The 13,608-nt window shown below is 36.7% G+C and overlaps 1 protein-coding gene across 1 annotated transcript; it reads right to left on the minus strand.

The window, feature by feature from the left end:
- Positions 1–32: 32 nt before the first annotated feature.
- PCYB_112980 (protein kinase) lies at positions 33–6,997 on the minus strand (the record flags this gene model as incomplete). The annotated part of the gene is made up of 1 exon (XM_004223176.1): positions 33–6,997. A coding segment is annotated over one exon (6,963 nt), but the record flags the coding sequence as incomplete, so codon positions are not given.
- Positions 6,998–13,608: the final 6,611 nt, after the last annotated feature.

Consider the following 13,608-nt stretch of genomic DNA (forward strand, 5'->3'; position numbering starts at 1 on the left):
CAAAGGGGTGTATATTAGCAAATTTAACTGGGTCATTCGGGGCTCGTTCCATTTACCGAACTTCCCTTGTTCTCAATAGTTGTACCATTACGACTGTCGCTGTTTTTGTTAAAACAACTTTTATCGTCAACGTTGTTATTTGAGAGAATTTTGTCTGTTTTGGTGCTGCCGGCACCGTTGCTAATGGTTTTGTAACCGTTCAAATTGTTTCCATTATCGTCCTTGTCATCCCCCCCATCCCTTCCATTCTTGTCTTCCTTGCCATCCCCATCGGCGATGCGGCACATCGGCCCCACCCCCGAAGGAAAATAACCCGAGTCATCATTGTTAATATCATTGAAACTGAAGGCAAAGTCGGTTAAATGAGGATCCAAGAGCACCTTAATTTTGCTATACAAGTCTGCAGCCGAAGGTCTATCCGCTGGATTTGGCTTGGACATTTGTAGCATCAAAATGTACCATGGATTTAAATGAATTTTGACATAATCCGGAACGGCATAGTAATTCCTAAAGTCATTTAATCGTTTGTATCTTTCCATTATCGTATTAAATCTTGGACACAGCAACTCTAGTAATATTAGCGCAGCGCTGTATATGTCTGCCTTTTCATCACATAAGGCACCTCCCTCTGGGGCGGTATACCCTGGAGTGCCTATAATTTGTCCTTTCAATGAAATTTGGCTAGTTATGGTATTCTGGTTAACATCCGTGTAAATGTTATCCTTAAAACTGTCTATATTGTTTAAATCCTTTTCCCTTTTTTTTTCTTCAATAAATCGCACTAGTCCAAGATCTCCAATTTTTAACGTATACGTATCTGGATCCACAAAAATATTTTCTGGTTTTAAGTCTCTGTGGATAAAGCACGTAGAATGGATGTCTTTCAAACCTTTAATTAGCTGCTTAAACAAATCAAATTCTAGCGGGTGTTTCATATTTTTGTCTCGGTAGGTAAAATGCAAAGGTTTATCACTTCTTGTCGATCTATCTAGCCACTTACGTAGTGTGTAGCCCTTGCAGAGCTCCATTTGTAGTAGCAGTACAATGGAAAATTCTGGCGCCACGATTTTTTTCTTATAACATTTTATTTTATCGGCATTTTCTTTATTAGCTAATTCTTCATTTTTTTCATTCTTTTCGTTTTTTTCCTTTTCCTCCTTTTCTTCCTTTTCTTCATTTTTTATTTTTTCCTTATTTTTATTATTAATATTTTCTTTTTTCGGGGTGTGCTGGAATGGTTCGTTCCTAGCAAGGGGCTCCTCTTCCTTGCAGTTTTTCCTTTTCTTCATGCCGTTTTCCGCTTCAGTATATTTTTTCTTCTCGCTGGTTGTCAATATGTTCTCTATTTTGGGGCTCTTGGTTCGATGTGCTTCTTCTCCTGGTGTCTGTGGATCTTTGTCCGATGCGTCGTAACCGTTTCTGCTTTGCTGGTTGCTCTCCGCACGTTTCGATGGTTCCGACTGCTCATGTTTTGCTGTCTCTTCTTCGTCGCCCTGAGCGCTTGGAAGTACACCCACTTGACGCTTGCCGGACGGTGCATCATTATTGTTCAGCGCGTCATTGGTGCGCGTGCTAGGCTGAGCCGTCTTCCCATTGGGGGCTACCTCCTCATTGTGTACGCTCGGTTCGTCATTGTCTGCAAAAACTACCAAGTCTCTATCTTCCTCACTTAGATAGCCACAGCCAAACGGATCGTACTCTTGAAAACTTGAGTTAAAGGAGGCAGGGTTGAACTTGTCCTGCGCAGTGGAATGCCTCTCATTTCGTCCCTTCCGATCCTCATTTTGTTTTTCTCTGTATATAATTTTTTTCTTCTCCTTTTTCTTCTTTTTCTTCTTCTTAGCATTGGCATTGGTGTAGACATTATCAGAAAAGTTTTTGTCGCTTAGAAATCTTTTTCTATTCCTGTTTTCATTTCTTTTGGAATTCATTCCATCATTATCACTGTAAAATGTTAAGCTCCGTTCATTCTTCTTCTTAATAACCTTTTTAAAATTTTTTAAATCGCTTTTTTTCTTTTCCCAAGATGATAACTTTTCGTAGCTAAGAAGACTATCGCTTTTTTTATTTTTACTGTACATTTTTTTAAAAGAATCTTTGTTCTTCTTAACTAAGTTTTGTATTTCCTTGGGCATCACATGCATGGGAAGAAACTGCGGTTCTTCACACCACCAGGTGTAGTACCGGACAACATGCTTACTGTAGATATCTCTATTAGCTGCAATTTCGCGAAAGTATCTTCTGGAACTCACATTATCCAACGAACTCACTTTTAAGTAAATAAATTTTACAGCATAGGTTGGAGACCCTGGTTCGAGACGATGCGATACTTTGTACACGGAGCCAAATCCACCCTGACCAATAAGAGAAATATTTTCGAATGTTCTCATAAATCTTCCATTTTCTAAAAAATCCGCCAGTGGAGCATCATACGGAATGTGCGATCTTTGAATTATTGATAAATTTCGTACACTGGGATTTTTATTATTTATGATTTCATTATTTGCAAGGTTGTCCAGTTTGCTCTTCATCGGGGTGCTCTGCTTATGGGTGTTGACAAGATAGCCATTGCCATTATCGGCATGCTTGGCGTATTTGCTTTTATTTTTTTTCTCCTCAGTTTTTTTATTTTCTTCATTGAGATGTTTCCTCCCTGCGAGTTTTTTCCCTGAACTGTTCATATGTTCAGCTTGGCTATTTTCATCCTTGTTGGAATGGTCCGAATGTGTGAGATACTCCTTACTGCTGTTACTGTAGGTATGCTCGTCCGTTTTGGAGCCCACAACTGCTGTTCTGTTCATTTTGAGAAGATGGTCTACTAGAGAATTCTTTTTCATAAATTTTTTATTAAAGTTCGTAAGGAAATTTATAAAATCACTTTTATCGAAATCTTTTTCGTTTATGTGTTTTTCCTTCAAGTGGTTATGTTTTCTGTCTTTCTCATTATCGGTGTAGTTCTTTTTGTGATACTTGTTCCCTAACTTGTAGCTGCTTCTAATCCTTTTTTTTACTATGAAGGACTGTTTATCAGTAACGTCTTGCGAGGCAGCTCTTCTTCTATACATATAAAACATATTCGTTCCGACGATATCTGATTTTATGGTTTCCTTCGATTTTGTTCTGCTCACATTCATGTTGGACATGTTGGGCAAGCTATATTTTGAAGATCCACCCCAGTAGCTCTGCGAATATAAGTTATACTTCCCTTCATTGATATCATAAAATTTGCTATCACTATCGGAGTCTCTAGCATGTTTCGCTAGAATGTCAATTAGGGTTGGCTGCTGTTCCAGCTCTTTCAACTTACTCGCTATCTCCCTTTTCATGTTAATGTTTAATTCGATTGGGGTTAAATCGTCGTAGCTATTTTTCCCTACGGAATTTTTCAGCCTTACACGCTCGTCATGTAGAAGGCGATATCTTAACTTTAGCAGATCCTCATCCCTCGCATAGTCATCATAATCTTTCAACTTTTTCTTTTTCATAATTACCTTACTGCTGCTAGTGTTATTGTTTTTTTTCCTAAACATTCTGTAGATGAACACAAAGGGAACTACAAATATTAGCATAACGGCATAGAACATGTTCCAGTACCACCCCTTCTTGTACTTCAACGTTGAGACTTCTTTCAGCTCTTGGTTTCGTGAATAGGCAAAGTTTTTTTTTCTCCTTTTTACTAGAAAATTTGCATTATCTGATATCACGTGGTCTACATCATCATTTGGGAGGTTAAAATCTCGGTGGTTAAAAGCGAATGCGTTCTGTATGACTCTGTACAGGTTTGACAATAACAAGCAGTCGTCCTGACTGATGTAGTTGTTAAATATCTTGTCCCATATGTTCAGCATGGAACAGTAGTCGAAGCATATTTCGTTTTCTTCAAAATACATGTCAATAAATTTATTTATGTATTCACAAATGTGGATGGGTTGCCCCCCCCATCCGCGACCAGTCCCAAGGCTTCCACCGAGGCGCCCGCTAAGACCGCCGCTGAAACTGCCTCCAAAAATGCTACCGTAATGGCCGCCATAACCGCTATGACCGCCGCTATGCTCATCGATGTAGCTTCCCCCATGTCCGTCGCTGTGATGCGAGTAACTCAGGTGCCTCCTACTATCCACGCCGGGCAAATAAAACAAAAACTGCTCCTTCGTCTTCTGATACTCGCGTATCAGCCCCTTCATCTTGTATATATAATTTATAGGTATCTTTTTATTCCTATCATACACAAAAATTATGTTGGACAAAAGGTACCGTATGTCCTTTTCGATGGAAGTTATGCTGACCGATATGTTATTCAATCTGTGCAATAATTTCTTCCCATAATTTATGTTTTCATCAAAATTGCAAAGGGTTTTCTCATCATTGTTCTTTGCAAAATCGCTAGACGAAAACGGTAGAAAGAGCGTGTTTTCCTTCTTAAAATTTAAGGCATTGTAGCTGAAGCCCTTTACATTATCATAACCCGGAAACATTTTGCTATTCTGCTTCATTATCACGTCTAGGGTGAAAATGTTCGATGCACGCTTATACCTGAGCGCAAAAACGGAGGACACTGCCTCGGAGAAAATAAAAATTTTAGACTTTACATTTGAACCCTCTTGGTTCATTCTCTTCCGCACTCTGCTTCGGCGATCGATTGGTTCATCTGGTCTGTGATGGGGAATCTCATCGACCATCTCATCAATCGGCACAGTGCTCTCCACCCCCTCGTCACCATTCCTCTGCAGGAAGCCCACGCCCTCCTCGATCTCACTATGTACGTTCTTCGCAACGCTGTACGCCTTGCTCATTTTTTCCATTTCCAGCGGACGTAGTATCAGCTTGTTCCCCACAATTTCGATAAGCGAATTGATGAACGTCGAATCTTGCTTGTGACTGTCCGTTATGAAAATAGATCCAACGTCGACCCAAGTTGTTATCCATTTTTGTTTCAGTGATTTTTCATCTACAGCTTTTATAATCCACTTAACTATGCTTATTTGTAGTTGTCTCTTTTCCGTCTTTCTTCTTCGTCTTCTTTTTTTTTTTTTTTTTTTTTTTCTTCTCCTCTTTCTCATTCTTGTAATATCCAGAAGGTTACTACTATGCGGGTATCTACTTAGCGAACTGGTTCTGTTCAAACTCATGAGGAGCTTTTTGATTAGAACCTTTTTCCTTTCCCGTATATTGCTTCGCATAACCTTCAATGTGTATTTCCCCTTTTCGCCGATTTTTTTCTCATCATACTTGTCAACAACGCTATATTTACTTTTTGATGTGTATCTGTAAAACTCGTTTTCCTCGAAGTATTCATTTAGTGTATCGGCCGAGTGCAACAGTGCGCTGCCTTCTTCATGACCCAAAAATGGCTTAGTGATTTTGCCCACATGGCTAACGTTGATGATGCTATTATTATGATGTTCCGTTCGTACTCCTGCTTCGTCCTTTATGGTATTATTTTGATATTCGCTCGGGAGGCCTTCCTCACCGCTTGCTCTCTGTTCGGCGTAGCCAGGGTCGCCATCGTGATTATCATCGTGGTCGTCATCATGCTCATCATCATTCTCATCATCATGCTCATCATCATGCTCATCATCATGCTCATCATCATGCTCATCATCATGCTCATCATCATGATCATCGTCCTGATCGCCATCATAATCATCATCCGCGTGAGTACGCCCCGGTTGCGCCTCCCCCCGTGGGCCTTCCTCCCCAGGTTCGCCTCTCCCATTGGCGGGTCCGTGCACATCATCCCCTTCCGCCATATGCTCATTTTGCAGTAATTCGCCTTGCCTTCTGGTGGAGCTGCTCTTTACAAACTCCCTGTTCCTGTTGGGTAGCGTTTTCTTTTCTTTTTTTACCAGCATATCTTCCAAACTTTCGTCGTATTTTTTTATGACCTCCCCTGTGTCATAATCCAAGTTAACGATGCTGGAGTGTCTGGAACCCATAAACACGATATTAGGAAAAAGCGGCGATTTGAAGGGCGAATTGTTGACGACATCTTTGATGTTAATATTTAGTGGCATGGCTTCATTATTCTCATTAATGTAAAATAAATCTCCGCTATGATTTGAAAGCAATCTTTTTGTTATATTTTTATTTCTCTTCAATTTTTCATCATGGTAATTTTTTTTCTTCCCACTGCGTTTGGTGCCATCTTGCATAACTTTCTCGTCCTCTTTAAATTCGTCATTTTGGGATACACTTATTTTTCTCAGATCGAAAAAATTGTTGTAATGTAGCTTCTTCATTGCTCTCCGTTTTAAATTATCATTTGTGTTGAGTTTATTTTTTGCTAGGATATCTTTAAACGGGAGATCATACCTCGATTCATTCCTAATCGACTTGTATGAATTCCTCCCCTTTTTGTCCTGATCAAAGTTTATGTGGTCCTGGATATTTTTCACTACCTTATGTTTCCAGTAGTATGTCCCATCAGTGGCAACTTTGTATAAAAATCCAGAGGTGTCAAGGACTATCAAGTCATAGATAAATATCGTCTCGTCATATTTGTACTGGCCATAAAAATATTTATCACTTTCATATTTTGTTAGATTAATTTGGTTGCTGCTTATGTGTCCCTTCTGTTCATACGGAAATAGGATATTTTTATTTTCCAAATTGTTATTCCAGGGAAAAATATTCATACGGTTGTTTAACTGCTCATCTTTTACAATTACTATATCATTTTCCTTCGGCACCGTTTCAATGTTAGTGGGTTGGTGCCTTTTTTGATTGCTAAACAGGGCGGTAACCTCTTCGTCCTTTTTACACATAATAAAATTTGCATTCTTTTTTCCCCCCCCAGATGGATGCTTCTCTTGGGCTGTATCGAAATGGTATGATTCACGCTTAGTAGGATGATCGCTCGGGGGGTCCACATGACCGTTTTTACTTACAATTATGTTTTCGTACGTGTTCCCCATTTCTCTATTGAGGATTCCCCCTTTAAAAGACTCACTGTCTGCTTCTTCCCTCAACATCCTTTTCAAAATGGTCCTGTTTTTACCTGGGGGAGAAACACCATACGCGGGGGGACGACAAAGCCAGCCATCCGCGTATTCACTTTTGAACTCCTTCCAGTTTCTCATTTTATCACCCCATTTGGTTATCTTGCGGTTGACATTTTTCAAGCGGATCGGACGACCGCAAATATTACTGACGGAATAAGGGTAACTCTGGTCTTCATATAAATTGGGGTCATATGAGTTACTACTTCCATATGTGCTCTCCCTGTGGCAATATTCACAGCTGTTACTACCACTACAATAGCTGTCTGGAGCTGTCTCACAAACAGATTTGAGCACATCGTTATGCTCGTCATCGTCATACAATGTGGTACTCCTTCCATTTGGGGTCGTAGGAGTGCATAATAGGTCTTCCTCCCTGGGCGAAGGACTCCTGGTATGCAGACGGATGATCCCATTCGCTCTTCCCTTCTGATGCACATGGTTATACCGTTCAATTTTATTTTTCATACTTCTATAATTGTCCATGTTTGTCAACCGCTCTATGCTTACCATTTTCTCGAAAATATTTATTATGTTGGTTAATATCGTTTCATTCATTTTCTTTTTAAGCATGTAATTTTCGGCAACTTTTTTGTTAAATTTGTTCCTCCTTCTGCCTTCAAGGGGCGAACATTGACCTTTCCTTACCTTCTTCATGTTGACGTGGCAACGGGTATGCGGGCCGTGGAGGCCACGCGGATAATATAGACCATTCCGAACGCCCCCATTTCCATGATTGCAACTCTCCCCTGGTACCATTTCCACATGATCATATCTCTCATCATCATTATCATTATTAAGTTGACTTTTTTTTTTCAAATAATTGTAATAACTCATTCTGATGCATATAGTGTCATATTTCTCATCATGCACATATGTTTTAATAAATCTTTGTATCTTATCTAGGTATATAACCCCTTAGTAAGACATTAACAACAGTGTGACGACGTTTGTTCCTTAATGTGACATTCTTTTCTTACGGACAAATGTGGGCATATATTTTTTGGAAAAAAAAAATAAAATAAATTACAAAGTAAAAATGGAGAAAAAAAAAAAAATTCCAACTCATTCAAAATTTGTACAATTTTTGTGCAAAATTAAATCAAAATTTACTCAATTTATATAAGGTATTTAAAAAAAAAAAAAAAAAAATAAGTGAGTGAGTGAGCCTTTCTTAGTGTATCTTCCTTCTTTGTATCCTTTTCTTTCTTTAACAAATTTTACGCATTCCAAAGGGGACTCTCTTTTTGCTTATTATTTTTAATGCGCCGCTTGGGAGGTAAATATATGCTCATTCCACAGGACATGTACGACCTGTAGAACTTCTAAACATTTCTCAGTTGGTCTTCCAAATGACATATATGTGTACCAATTTATTTCTTTGAAGAGATATTGGTTCCTTTTTTTTTTTTCCCCTACATATATGTTCCACACATTCGTGTGATGATCCCGAAGTCAGTTGTGTCTGAGAAGGTTTTATTACACCTTACATGAACGGGTTATTCTTTAAAATGTACAGACATATCGCAGACGTAGGATTTTCCTCCGTTCAGCTACTCCTTTACACGTTTATGTTATTCCTCAAAAAAAAAAAAAAAGGTTTCCAATATGCTGTAGGATAATTTTCTTCTTTATGGACAATTTATTACTTTGGGTAATACAGAAATGAAAGAGTTACATAACATAAATATTGACAAAGTATTTTTTAGTGTCTTTATGGAGGGCAAAAAGAACGGCTAAAACGCTATGGCCGATAATAACTCTGTTATTTATTTTACAGCATAGTGTACATTATGATAACCGCTTCATTACATCTTTCCATAAGACCTTTTCGACGTTATTAAGAATAAAAAATTCGCCTGCTCTTTCTGTCTTTCTCCAATTGTCTGCGTATACAAGTGGGCAATTGTTTTTTTAATACGAACGCGTCTCTCCTTTCCTCTTCTGTGTTGCTACGTCGCTCTTTTTCTTTTACAATAATAAATTTCTTTATGATCAAAGAAAAAATAGGTTGGTAGTACTCAAAAGGGGTTTGCGCTGATGGAACCCTACCAAGGTATGAACGATTTTTTTTTTTTTTTTTCCTGACAAATATTTCTGGTACTATCTTTCTCCTAATATACAATAATGTAATAACTATGTATGGTCATCTATGTACAATTTTTGTTTTTCTATGGTTACTATACTGAAATAACTTCCGATGGGATAATGTAGCTTTCCCCTTAGCATTACATCATCATACGTGTGTTATAATTTCCTAAGAAACATTCTATATATTTCTTCTCCCTTAACACAGTGGAGTTGAGGATGGAAAGGAAATCACCATAAAATAAAAGAATTTTTTTTTTTTTTTGGAAAAACTCTAATTAGTTGTGCTAGTTAATGTATATTCTACATTGACTTTTTTACGTTCCCTTAAATTATTTATGTAAAAAGGTGAAGATTCTTTTAAAGGAAAAAATACGTACATGGATTAAGCGGGCGGTATATATATAAAACTCGGCTATAATTAATTGGTGAGGGAAAAAAAAAAAAATACTGTTCAGTGGCTACTTCTCAAAAATGTTGAATGTGTTTTTTTTTTTGCTTAATATACATTTCCAAAATGTGAGCAAAAAATGAAAAAATAATGTTTCATCTGTTATAAATAAATTATCCAATTTTAAAATATAATTGCCCAAAAAAGTTAATTCTGCCTTCGCCCTTGCTCCTGGCATTTAATTTTGTACAATCAATCAATCACTCATTCTGCAAACTCATTCGCGTATGCCTTTTCCAACTTTATTTTTTTTTTATATTTTGTGCAATAACCCATTCATTTCTGCCACTTGCGGAGTTTGTTCAATCCTTGCAAAAAATTTTTACCAAAATTAATTTCTCTCATCAAGCGCTCTCCTGTGCGCTAATTATGCTCTTTACTACTGAGACAAAAAAGTAGCCGCAAGTAAAAGGAAACGATTCCATATGTACACAAACATGCTGCATATATAATACATACATAGCACGTACAAGGTATATAAGCACAAGGTGGGTATATTACTTTCGTTCATTTCTAGCAAAAATCGTGCACGTAAAAATATAAGGGAGATAAGAGGAAAGGTGAAAGTGGAATAAGGATAAAACGAAAATAATTTAAAACAATGCTAGGTGAAATAACGCATTAAAAAAAAATATATATGTATATCCCTTGCCCATATATATCAATGCAAAAAAAAGCATGACACTTTAAAAGAAAGCAATGCAATTTTTTGCTTTTACAATGTTTATGTACTGACACATGCATAAGATTTACGTGTTTGACTTTTTCTGTTGGATTGTGGCACATGAAACAAAAAGGCGGCGTTGGAAGAACAAATCACAGCGACAAAAAGGGGGAGATAAGGAAAAGTTTACAAGTACACTATGTTGCGTTGAAAGGCTTGGGGAATTTTCATTAATACGTGCTACCACGCTGGTTACATATATGCTTCCACGTAACGTAATTGAAATTTTCTACAAATGTTCTTTTTTTTTTTTTTTTTTTTTTGCAAAGTGTTTGGCGACTTTAAAATGAATTACTTTAAAGGGCACATATATACACTTTTTTTTTTTTTTTTTTTATTACGGTTTATATAAGTTACTGCTCTTTTTTACACGCTCGTGTAGAGCCTGTGCTATGTGGCATTCACGTATACTATAATGCTTCAAAAAGTAGGGACAAATATAAAAAAAGTGCATGCTCCACATGAGCGTTCTTTGCCACCGCCAACAATTTTTAAGACCATTTAAAAAGCGTATAAATTTTTGCTAAACCTGCATTTAATGACTACCCCCTAAAGTGAACAAAGGGTAAACTGGTTGCAGCGTATTTTTGATTTGCTCCATGTCTTTTTAAGAAAACCACTTAAAATTTTTACCATTTCGGGTCATATGTTGAAGGAAAGAACCTTTTTTTTTACGTATTTTTCTCGCGTCCATCATGAAGAAATTATATTTAATTTTTATTTTTTTTTTTTAATTTTTATAAAAAAGCATGCATGCCGAGCTTTTCACAAATATTTTAATCACCACCACATCTTTAATGAACTGTTTTTATGTCCGTAAGGTATTATCTGTTTGTCCTTCTTTGGGCGAGGTGAAAGGCATTTTTCAAAATGTGAAAGCTGCAGTTAAGCAAAATGCGGGGCAGTTTGTTCTAATTTTTCCCCGAATAAATGGAAAAAAATTGCATATACATAACATAACATAAGAGCGCGTTTTGACAATATATCACCATATAACATAACACTTCACCTTTTCGCAATGTTCACGTTTTTTTTGTACTACATACACCATCCACAATTGGTAAGTTTCATTTAGGCTACTGAAACATTTAAATATTGCTGCACCCAGAAAGGGGAAATATCAATTGGGATTTTACAAATGGTTTTATACACGTGCAGTTAATATTTGCACATGTGCCACTTTTCGCACGCAGTGTTTACATCCAGATAGACGAGGACAGTGTCCATCTATGTCAGCGAACAACCCTTTACGCTCGAAGCAGTTGTTCATTAGCGTCATTACACCGGCATTTCTGCGCCTCTTTTAAGCTGGCAAAGCAGATTCATTTTTACAACAAGGGCATGGTCATTTTGTAGTTTTACAAAGCGCGATGGCCTTACACCTTAAAATATGCTCTTCTATTAAACTGTGTGGAACGTAAAAGTGAGACGCATTTTTTGTTAGCATACCTCCCTTTGGAACAAGCTGCACTCAACGATTCGTTTATGCAGGGGCTATTTGCACCTTTTGCAAAAGTCACAAACGATTTTGATCTCTTTAGTTTGCGCCACATTGCACTATTTTTTAGACGATAAAAAGAAGGGTACCTAAATAAGGTTACCCTTTTTCAGGATGTGAATACGAAAAGAATGGTCTACAAAATTAGAAATGTTTAAGGAATGCCGTAGCATATGAACTAAATTGAGAACTGTGGCACGGGTTTTTCAACAAATATTTTCTTCTTGGGATGACGCGAAACCATTCGCATGCATTCTTCAGCACTTTCTGCGTGCTGCATCTCTCCAAAGATGCGCATGCAGAATAACTCACCAAGTAGCTTAATCCTTTTTTTTTAACACTACTGCGATGACAAAGGCGCAAATGAGTGTTTCATAATTTTGTTGCATGTTAAAATTTTTTGCCTTTTTTATAAACACAAAATGAGCACACGTTGGATGAAAATACCTCCTTTTAAAAGCAAATCGTTTAACGCAAAACGCAATTCTGTGGAGCGTCCCCTGTGCCATTGGTTCGCACCACAAAGTGATGTATAACAATTTCACATACCACATCTTACGCAGGCTTGGAAAAATATCCATTGCTGTGTAAAAAAAAAAAATATGAATACGTTTCAAAAAATTAACCGGGCATTGTACCCCCCCCTGGGGAAGGTATCAGCACTGGTGTCATATGTTTTTTTTTTTCACTTTTCGAACGTCTACACTTTTTTGCATAACGCGCTTTCCAAACAGTGGATAAATTGGGACGCCCTTAAAAATTAAAAATTTTTACAAAAGCATTCACTCCAAGATATGCATGTAATTTTAGGAAGCAAGAATTTTTCATTAAACCAGGTAGGTATCAAGTAGATAGTCAAATGCCCCTTTGCATACGGTTATTTCTTCGGACAACCACTTTGAAATGGGCTAATATAACAGGAGTACATGCATATATAACGCAATAAAAAATGCTAAATAGATATTTTTCCGCTTTTTTTCCATCTTGTTCATTTTTGTAGCTCCTTTTTTAAGCTTTAACCCTTTTTGGCTTTTTTTTTTTTTTCCCCCACCACTGTTTCCTTATTCGTATTAACAATTTTCATATGGGAAAAAAAAAAAAAAAATTAACTTAAGCTTGTCGTGCATAATTTCCCTTCCATTTGGTGCAGCTATTTTTTCCACGCTTAGCAGCTCGTTAAAAAAAAAAAAAAAATTAAAACTTGTACGTTCTACAATTGCAGAATTTCAAAGCATTCAATATTCGCTGTCGTAACATTTCAAGAAAAATGCTGCACAGAACAAATGCGTTTTTCTGAACAGTAGACATATGTAACACCCCTTATTGTTATTCCCTTTTATGTGGCAAACTTAGCAAATCATACGAAAAAATATCCATGCGTATTTTTCTTTTTTCCAAGAGGTCATGAATGACATACAGCTTAAATTGTCCATTAAAAAAAAAAAAAAAAAAATTGCTTGGTCATGTGCAATATTATTAATGGTTCGTGAAAAAAAAAAAAAAAATCTTAAAAACGCAATTTGTCATAAATAATATAAACAAAATGTTGACTTTTAAAAATTTTACAATATTTCTACAAATTTTATCATGCCAATGAACGTATTTGTATGACATAAATTTTATATGCATGTGTATGTTTTTTTTTAAATGCATATATTGGTTGTTTCCCGTTTTTACATCATTTTGATTTTTGCCTTTAAACGTTAAAAGTTTGCATTTGTTACAAAATTGACACTCAAAAAATTTATGAACAGCCAAAATATATATTCCAATTATTCGCTGTTCATACTTTTTTGAAATAAAAAAAAAAGACAGAAGTTCAATTCAGTTCAGTTCAGTTCAATTCTTA

Source organism: Plasmodium cynomolgi, chromosome 11, assembly GCF_000321355.1.
Source record: "Plasmodium cynomolgi strain B DNA, chromosome 11, whole genome shotgun sequence".
NCBI lineage: Eukaryota > Apicomplexa > Aconoidasida > Haemosporida > Plasmodiidae > Plasmodium > Plasmodium cynomolgi.